We start from the raw sequence: 10,000 nt of genomic DNA, 5'->3' as shown, positions 1-10,000 counted from the left end.
GAACGCCTGACTTCTGAACTTTCTAAAATTTCTGATTGGGGCAGAGCAAACTTGGTATTGTTCAATGCCTCAAAAACTCAATTCCTCCATCTATCAACTCGACACAATCTTCCAGACAACTATCCCCTCTTCTTCAATGACACTCAACTGTCCCCCTCTTCTACACTGAACATTCTCGGTCTGTCCTTTACTTATAATCTGAACTGGAAACTTCACATCTCATCTCTAGCTAAAACACCTTCTATGAAGTTAGGTGTTCTGAGACGTCTCCGCCAGTTTTTCTCACCCCCCCCCCCACACCTGCTAACTCTGTACAAGGGCCTTATCCGTCCATGTATGGAGTATGCTTCACATGTCTGGGGGGGTTCCACTCATACTGCTCTTCTAGACAGGGTGGAATCAAAAGCTTTTCGTCTCATCAACTCCTCTCCTCTAACTGACTGTCTTCAGCCTCTCTCTCACCGCCGCAATATTGCATATCTAGCTGTCTTCTAACGCTATTTTCATGCTAACTGCTCTTCTGATCTTGCTAACTGCATGCCTCCCCTCCTTCCGCGGCCTCGCTGCACAAGACTTTCTTCTTTCTCTCACCCCTATTCTGTCCACCTCTCTAACGCAAAAGTTAACCAGTATTCTCATTCATCCCTTTCTCTGGTAAACTCTGGAACTCCCTGCCTGCTTCTGTATTTCCACCTTCCTATGACTTGAATTCCTTCAAGAGGGAGGTTTCAAGACACTTATTCATCAATTTTTGACCACTGCTTTGACTCTTTTATGGGACTGGCATTTCAATGGGCTTTTTTTTTATTAGATTTTTGTTGCCCTTGGCCAGTGTCCTTCCTACATAAAAAAAAAGTAGCAGTAGTAGAAGTAGTAGCAGTAGTAGTAGTATTAGTAGAAAAAGAAGAATTATCATTGTTATTATTATTATTTATTATTATTATTATTATTATTATTATTATTATTATTATTATTATCATTATTATTATTATTTAGTAGTAGTAGTAGTAGTAGTAGTAGTAGTAGTAGTAGTAGTAGCAGTAATAGTAATAGTAGTAGTAGTAGAGAAAGAGAGAGAGTAAATTATACATGATGAAATGAAACCATAGATTATTATTGTTATTATCACCACACACACACACACACACACACACACACACACACACACACACACACACACACACACACACACACACACACACACACACACACTCTCTCTCTCTCTCTCTCTCTCTCTCTCTCTCTCTCTCTCTCTCTCTCTCTCTCTCTCTCTCTCTCTCTCTCTCTCTCTCTCTCTCTGTTTGTCTGCCTGTGTGTGTGTGTGTGTGTGTGTGTGTGTGTGTGTGTGTGTGTGTGGGTGGTGTGAGTGTTTGCGTCGCTTACAGTCCGGCGCGGCACAAGTTATGGAGGGAGTGGGTCACCTCCAGCAAGCGCACCGAAAGATGTGAAGGCACTGCAATGACCTGAAACACAACAGCGGCAGTGTTACTAATAGTACCAGTAGTTGTAGTAGTGATAGTAGTAGTAGTAGTGTTCTGCAAGGATTGGGTTAGTAGTGACTTAGTGAAGTGTTATTGCAGTACTTTGTTTACCTTGTGGCACCGAGGTACCCTCAACCAGCATCGCCACCGTTTTTGATGCTAGCACCACCACCGGCGCCACCATAGCCACGGATGCCAACCGCATCGGTTTGTCCGTGCTAGAAAGGTTGCTGTTGTCCTTGTTGTTGTTGTTGTTGTTGTTGTTATTATTATTATTATTATTATTATTATTATTATTATTATTATTATTATTATTATTATTGTTTACTATTGTTATTATTATTTTTTATTATTATTGTTGTTGCTATTATTATTATTACTAGTAGTAGAAACAGCATATATATATAAATATATATAAATATATATATATATATATATATATATATATATATATATATATATATATATATATATATATATTTTTTTTCAATTGCTACTACTACTACTACTACTACATCTACTGTTATTATTATTATTATTATTATTATTATTATTATTATTATTATTATTATTACTATTATTATTATTATTATTATTATTATTATTATTATTATTATTATTATTATTATTATTATTACTTCTACTACTAATACTACTTCTAGTACTATTATTATCATCATTATATTTTCGTTATTATATATATATATATATATATATATATATATATATATATATATATATATATATATATATATATATATATATATATATATATATATATTTTTTTTTTTTATTTATTTGTTTATTTATTTATTTATTCATTTGTTTAATCAATTAATTATCTTTTTATCATTTTGTATCACTTGTAAATTATAATTTTTCTCTGAAAAAAAAAAGAATAGTTGTGCAATGAACAAAAATGTGTAATTAATTTAAGCAACACAATTTTAGTTAAACGAAAGAATGAAAAATAAAATAGAAATAAATAAATAGATAGACAAAATGATAACAATGAAATTAAAAAATGGTGCACAGATCACTAATAGTAGTAGTAGTAGTAGTAGTAGTAGTAGTAGTAGTAGTAGTAGTAGTAGTAAGAGTAGTAGTAGTAGTGGTAGTAATAGTGGTGGCAACACCAACCCAAGCAGACACCAAAAGCCACAAGAAAGGCCACTCATCTACTACTTAGCTGCTACTGACGTTCCTAACAGGAGAAGAGGTGGGCGGAGGAGCACAGTTAGTACAAGGCGTCCAAGGCAAAGCTGCCTATTAAGTACATCTGGGTACACCATTCTTTGTTGACATTTGCACCACCATGGAAATTGTTTGCACACACACACACACACACACACACACACACACACAGGGAGCTGGCAGCAAATCAGTCGCCGAGTAGTGAGTAAAGCCAGGCCTGAAGGAGGTACAAACAAGTGGTTGCACAACACGTAGTACAGCTTTTAATGAGGGAATCAGCCATGTGTGGTACAGAGAATACAGTGTTTGTGGTGAAGCTCCTCGCCACAGTTGCACGTGACGGACGTTCCCCTTCCCTGGGGGATGCACGGCTCTCACCACCACCACCACCACCACCACCACACTCACACTCGTGCATCCACTTACGAGAACGTGACAAACCTGCCACCACTTGTAGTAAACTTGAAACTCAAGACAAAAATGAAGAAAGCATCAACCTTATTAAGTTGAGGTGAAGAGTGCATGCAGCAGCAGCCTTCACCCTCAGCTTGTACTGACTAAACTTTGTCCTGAACCTTCTTTGCATGGGACAAACAGCACAATCGTCATCATCATCATCATCATCATCATGAGGTGAAGAGTGCATGCAGCAGCAGCAGCAGCAGCCTTCACCCTCAGCTTGTGCTGACATAACTTAGTTGTAATTTAATTTAGCCTAAAGACAAACAGCAGGTGCAATATTAAGAATCACCGTGAGCTGAACCAAATCACTTGAATCCTCCGCTTGTACTAACTTAATTCTCAGCTTAAACTTTGCTAAAAGATGTACTGCAGATGGGAAGCGGTCCCAAGAACCGCCTCACACTTCAGAACAGAACACTACTCAGCCTTATCTTGCACTAACTTAGCCGTCACTTAAACTTGGCCTAAAGACACGCACCACACGGAACACTGACAATCATTTTGCCTCCTCGGCGCGCACTAACTTAGTTTTGGCGCAACCGTTGCTGCAACACAAACTGCAGATGAACAATTAAGAATCATCAGCCACTAAAGAATACAATGTTGAGTCCTGGGCTTGTGCTGACTGACAACTTGTAACTAAACTTTGCTAAAAGGTATATACTGCAGGTGGGAAGTGATAGCAGCAGTCACCACAGACTTCACGACAGAACATTGAAGCTTGTCTTGTACTGACTTGACTCACTTCTGGTGTGAACTTTGCCACGAGGAAAACTGCAGGTGCACCATCAACAATCATTGCAAACTAACCGCAACTTTGCTCCCCACCTTGTACTAACTTGATCCTAACTTACGCTTTACTCTCACACAAACTGCACACCAACACTTCACACTCACCACCAACTTACAAATACAACTTGAACCAACCGCCAGGGAGACACACACACACACACACACACACACACACACACACACACACACACACACACACACACAGACAGAGACAGAGACGGAGACAGAGAAACAGTGAGAGAGAGAGAGAGAGAGAGAGAGAGAGAGAGAGAGAGAGAGAGAGGGAGAGGGAGAGAGAGACTCTACATCAAGACTTAAAAATCCTACCAAACTTAAAAATATAATTTGAATCATCAGAGAGAGAGAGAGAGAGAGAGAGAGAGAGAGAGAGAGAGAGAGAGAGAGAGAGAGAGAGAGAGAGAGAGAGAGAGAGAGACTTAAGAATACTAACAAACTTAAGAATATAATTTGAATCATCAGGGAGAGAGAGAGAGAGAGAGAGAGAGAGAGAGAGAGAGAGAGAGAGAGAGAGAGAGAGAGAGAGAGAGCCACACTGTAGACTTGTACACACACAATGCAGTAGGATAAATGTAGCCCCATTGTTTGCCTTGTGAGTGGATGCACTTCCAGCACCGATGAAGACGGGCATTACAGGTGCTGCCACAGATCCTCTTCAGACCACCTGTGAGGGAGAACCAGAGGGTGATGAGTGGGGCAGGAATGCTGTGGAGACACACACACACACACACACACACACACACACACACACACACACACACACACACACACACACACACACACACAAAGACAAAAAAGTCTCTCTCTCTCTCTCTCTCTCTCTCTCTCTCTCTCTCTCTCTCTCTCTCTCTCTCTCTCTCTCTCTCTCTCTCTCTCTCTCTCACACACATACACACACACAAACACACACACTACGATAAAACTCTCTCTCTCTCTCTCTCTCTCTCTCTCTCTCTCTCTCTCTCTCTCTCTCTCTCTCTCTCTCTCTCTCCCTCATGGTTCCCTCCCATCCTCTCTCTCTCTCTCTCTCTCTCTCTCTCTCTCTCTCTCTCTCTCTCTCTCTCTCTCTCTCTCTCTCTCTCTCTCTCTCTCTCTCTCTCTCTCTCTCTCTCTCTCTCTCTCTCTCTCTCTCTCTCTCTCTCTCTCTCTCTCTCTCTCTCTCTCTCTCTCTCTCTCTCTCTCTCTCTCTCTCTCTCTCTCTCTCTCTCTCTCTCTCTCTCTCTCTCTCTCTCTCTCTCTCTCTCTCTCTCTCTCTCTCTCTCTCTCTCTCTCTCTCTCTCTCTCTCTCTCTCTCTCTCTCTCTCTCTCTCTCTCTCTCTCTCTCTCTCTCTCTCTCTCTCTCTCTCTCTCTCTCTCTCTCTCTCTCTCTCTCTCTCTCTCTCTCTCTCTCTCTCTCTCTCTCTCTCTCTCTCTCTCTCTCTCTCTCTCTCTCTCTCTCTCTCTCTCTCTCTCTCTCTCTCTCTCTCTCTCTCTCTCTCTCTCTCTCTCTCTCTCTCTCTCTCTCTCTCTCTCTCTCTCTCTCTCTCTCTCTCTCTCTCTCTCTCTCTCTCTCTCTCTCTCTCTCTCTCTCTCTCTCTCTCTCTCTCTCTCTCTCTCTCTCTCTCTCTCTCTCTCTCTCTCTCTCTCTCTCTCTCTCTCTCTCTCTCTCTCTCTCTCTCTCTCTCTCTCTCTCTCTCTCTCTCTCTCTCTCTCTCTCTCTCTCTCTCTCTCTCTCTCTCTCTCTCTCTCTCTCTCTCTCTCTCTCTCTCTCTCTCTCTCTCTCTCTCTCTCTCTCTCTCTCTCTCTCTCTCTCTCTCTCTCTCTCTCTCTCTCTCTCTCTCTCTCTCTCTCTCTCTCTCTCTCTCTCTCTCTCTCTCTCTCTCTCTCTCTCTCTCTCTCTCTCTCTCTCTCTCTCTCTCTCTCTCTCTCTCTCTCTCTCTCTCTCTCTCTCTCTCTCTCTCTCTCTCTCTCTCTCTCTCTCTCTCTCTCTCTCTCTCTCTCTCTCTCTCTCTCTCTCTCTCTCTCTCTCTCTCTCACGCACACACTAGGATAAAACTCTCTCTCTCTCTCTCTCTCTCTCTCTCTCTCTCTCTCTCTCTCTCTCTCTCTCTCTCTCTCTCTCTCTCTCTCTCTCTCTCTCTCTCTCTCTCTCTCTCTCTCTCTCTCTCTCTCTCTCTCTCTCTTTTTATTTATACAAATCTACATGATATGTGTTAGCAGAGTTGCTGTACATATACTTTACATATTTAATGCAACAAATTAGGCTAAAGAAGTCACTGTTAATGCCTTCTATCTGAAAGCCTCTCTCTGTCTGTCTGTGGCAACCACACATTCACTGCAGTCTTGAACTGCTGCCTGGTCCAGACGCATTCCACCAGCCGATGTATGTGTTCAGAAACTGTCTTTGCTGGTGTCACGTTCTGCACCTGGGCTGGAGCAGCTCGCCAGGGGCGCTTGTGACAGCTCTGGTGGTGACTGCGGCATGTCGGGCAGGCTGCCGAAGAGCCTGTAGGTGCGGCACCCGTTGCTGTTGCTTCCTGAACATAACGGTGAGGCCCGCCACGTCTCGCCGGTGCTGGAGGGTGTGCAGTGCAGGCTGAAGGCCGAGCTCACTGTTCCTGATGAGCCTCGCCGGTCGGTCCTGCGCCTTGTCCAGGAGAGCGAGGTGCTTGTTTGCCGCGCCGCCGCAGGCCAGGCACGCGTACTCCAAGGAGGAGCGGACCTTGCGCCTTGTAGAGTAACTCCAGTCCCTCGGCGTCAAGGAGGTAGGAGATTCTCCTCAGGGATGCCAGCTTCCCTGAAGCCTCTCTGGCGAGTCGCTCCACGTGGGTTCTGAAGGTCAACTTACGGTCGTAAGTGACCCCCAGCACCTCCACCTCATCCCGCGGCGTCAGTGTCTCCCCGTTGAAGGTGAGGCGCGGGGCTCTACTTGTCCTGTTGATAGTGAGCTGCTGGGTTTTGTGAGCGGCAAACTTTACTTGCCACTTCCTTCCTCAGGCTGCAACGCGGCTCAGGGTGGCGTTGATATCGCGGTTGGCTGCAGCTTCCTCCTCCAGTCCGTAGCTGTGGGATAGTGTTATGGCATCTGCAAACGCCTTCGCGGTAGGAACGAGGTACATCAGATCATTGACATACACATTCCACAGCAAAGGGCCGAGGCAGCTCCCTTGAGGAACACCTGCCCTTATGGGCTGTGGCTGTCTCTCAAGTAATTTTCAAGGAGCTGGAGGAGTGCCCCGTCCACGCCTACAGCATGGAGCTTTGTTATGAGGGCTGCGTGCCACATTTTGTCGAACGCCCCCTCGATATCAAGAGCCATGACAGCCGTGGTCTTCCCTTGGTCCAGGGCCCCACTCCACTCCGTTGAGAGGATCAGGTGCAGGTCTGCCACCGACCTCCCCTGCCTGAACCCAAACTGTCTGTTGCTCAACAGGTGGTGCCTCTCGAGGTGCCGCGTGACTCTCGAGGCCACAACAGTTTCCAGCACTTTGCTCAGCACAGGCAGCAGGGACACGGGTTTGTAGTTTTTTGCCTCTGTCTGCATTTTTCTTGTGCACAGACATCACATTACTGCCCTTCCACATTTCAGGCCATGTGGCGTTGCCGAGGCAGTGGTTAAAGAGTGAAGCGAGTGGGCGCGCCAGCTCCGCAGCACACTGTCGGAGTACGCGGGGACTAATGTCCTGTGGCGCCACCGCTTTTTTCTCGTCCAAGTTTGCCAGTATCACTTTCACTTCCTCTTCACTTGTGTTCACTGTCTCTAGTGTTTCTTTCACGATTTGAGGGAGAAGCGGAGATGGTCTTTCAGGGTCGGGGATGCACATCTTTTCAGCGAAGTGCTTGGCCAGGAGGTCCGCCTTGTCACGAGCAGTGTGGGCAATGCTGCCGTCTGCCCGGCGGAGTGGAGGGATGGAAGTGCCCCGCGACTCACCCTGCTGGTCCTTGACAAGGCTCCATTACTGTTTACAACCGACCTGGCTTCCCCTTAGCTTACTCTTGAGGTTAGCATTCCACTGCTCCATTCCCCATGTTTGCGTGGTATTCATGTGCATTGTTGCCTCTCGGGGGCCTTCACCTGTTTCTGGCAGTGGGGTGTCTCTTAAGAGCACGCCAGGCTCGGTGCTTGGTATCAGAGGCAGTGCGGCACCTTAAGAGCACGCCAGGCTCGGTGCTTGGCATCAGAGGCAGTGCGGCACGCAGGGCCAAACCAGGGCTGGTCTGATGCCTTGGTTTTGTGGTCCGAGTGCGGCACCCAGCGGGCCTGCAGGGCGTGGAGCAGCTGGGTGAGCCGCCTCACCTGCTGGTTAGCGTCGCCACGCAGCACGTCTCCCCAGTCCGTGGTCCTCAGGGCGGCACGGAGGGCATCCCAGTCGGCGGCCTCCCACCTCCAGAGGGTGCGGGTAAAGCTCTCCTCTCGTGGTGTCCTGAATTGTATCCTGGTGAGGACAGCCACGTGGTCTGAGGTGCCCACAAAGTCGAGTGGATGACACTGTACTGTGTGGGGAGGGAGGTCCGTCACTACTGGGTCCAGGGATGACCCAGACCTGTGCGTGGGGAAGGTGACATAATTGTGCATGTCGTGCACAACCAGTAAGGAGTTAAAAGCGTCTCTCACCGTGTGCTGGTACAGGTCGCCAATCACTACCACACTGTCACACTGACTGGCCGTCATGAAAGTGTCCAAGTTTTCTGACAGGTAGTCTAGCAACACTGTTCCCTGCGATGGAGGCCGATAGCAGCCCACACACAACAGACCTTTCCCGTTACTGTCCGTTATTTGTTCTTGCCCCTCCGCTGCTTCAGACGCCGGGTCAGGTGATGAAGAGCGAGGGGTGTTGGTTGGTGGGGGGACAGAGACGTATTTTCCAGGGTGTCCGCGGAGACGGTGGATGCAACCTCACTCAGAATTTTGTGAGGTCTGGCTGAACACGCCACTGACCTCTGCTGCAGGTCCTCGCTGGTGTGAGTGGCCAAGAGGGTGTCCACTATGGATATGGCCTCCACTAGCACACACCTTTTCTCGGCAAGACCTGCAGTTATGGCTTTGTAGTTTGTCAGCTGACCTTTTGTCGTGTGTCGTGGTCAGCTCACTGCGAACCTTTCTTAACTGTTGTATCAACTCCTCCTTTGTTAGGGTGTCCAGGCCGTCCTCCTGCTGCTCCTCAACCAGATCCGCTGATGGTGTAGAGGGAAGAGAGGAGGAGGGAAGGGACGCTGTAGGTTCTTGTGAGTTTTCCATAAAAAATGTGACAGGGCGCGGAGCTAACCTGTGTCGCCGCACCTGTACTCTGTCGCGTTGCCCAGACAGTGGACGTGGCAGAGGTTGGGGCAGGATTCTGTGATGCACTGCTGATCGGTCGTCGGTGAGAACTTACGGTCACAGACTGTACACCAGTGACTTGGTCTGTACCCACAGAGACCTTTCGGTCTTTCTATGCGGCGCTCATAGCACTCCAACACCATTTTGTGGGTGTAGCAGGGTGGGCGTAGCGAGGTGGGCGCGTCGGGGAGATGGGTGCATGGGGGAGTTTAGTCAGCGCGATAATCCCTTAATGATTGTGGGTGCAGCTTGGTGGAATTCCCGAGGGATTCCAGCCCCCGGAGTGTAGCCTAAGCAGGGTTAGGTCAGAACGACTAGCACCTCACCGTGAACACGCTAGTTGGCGTCTACCTTGCTGCACTTCTCACCGTCAATGTAATTTCGCTGCACTGCACTGCACTGTTAAACACTGCACTCACTCACTGTACATTTCACGATGTTGGTGCTTCCGGCAATACAGAACACCAAGGCCTTGTAGGACACAGTAAACTCGACGTCCACGTGCTGGCAGTGTTGTGTTTCACTCAATGTGTCGCTGTTTCCACTTAAGTAACTTTTCTTCCACCAATAAGTTTACAGGTTTTTAATATGGAAAAACACCCGTGTGTCGTGAATAGAATGAAGTTCGATATGATATATGGTTCTCACACTGCCGGAGCGACCTCGGACACGTCCTCTCCCGACGACCTCTCTCTCTCTCTCTCTCTCTCTCTCTCTCTCTCTCTCTCTCTCTCTCTCTCTCTCTCTCTCTCTC

General features: G+C 47.1%; 1 protein-coding gene and 1 long non-coding RNA gene across 6 annotated transcripts in view; one reads left to right on the top strand and one right to left on the bottom strand.

Moving 5' to 3' along the window:
* Positions 1 to 10,000, bottom strand: part of LOC135097626 (uncharacterized) — a 51,983-nt gene that overhangs the window by 345 nt on the left and 41,638 nt on the right. For 3 of the 5 annotated variants that reach the window (XM_063999581.1, XM_063999582.1, XM_063999583.1), the window contains one exon: positions 2,414 to 4,611. In XM_063999581.1, coding sequence (XP_063855651.1) covers positions 4,578 to 4,611 — 34 coding nt within the window. In that variant the 3' untranslated portion in view covers positions 2,414 to 4,577. Of the gene's footprint in view, positions 1 to 1,354; positions 1,464 to 2,413; positions 4,612 to 10,000 lie in introns of those variants that run through there. The other 2 variants (XR_010265896.1, XR_010265895.1) reach the window with 2 other exon arrangements.
* The window catches only part of LOC135097627 (uncharacterized), a 35,414-nt gene that overhangs the window by 1,626 nt on the left and 23,788 nt on the right, over positions 1 to 10,000 (top strand). The window lies entirely within an intron of this gene.

The sequence above is a fragment of the Scylla paramamosain genome, unplaced genomic scaffold (assembly GCF_035594125.1).
Source record: "Scylla paramamosain isolate STU-SP2022 unplaced genomic scaffold, ASM3559412v1 Contig26, whole genome shotgun sequence".
NCBI lineage: Eukaryota > Metazoa > Arthropoda > Malacostraca > Decapoda > Portunidae > Scylla > Scylla paramamosain.
This window is presented reverse-complemented; position numbering and strand designations above follow the sequence as displayed.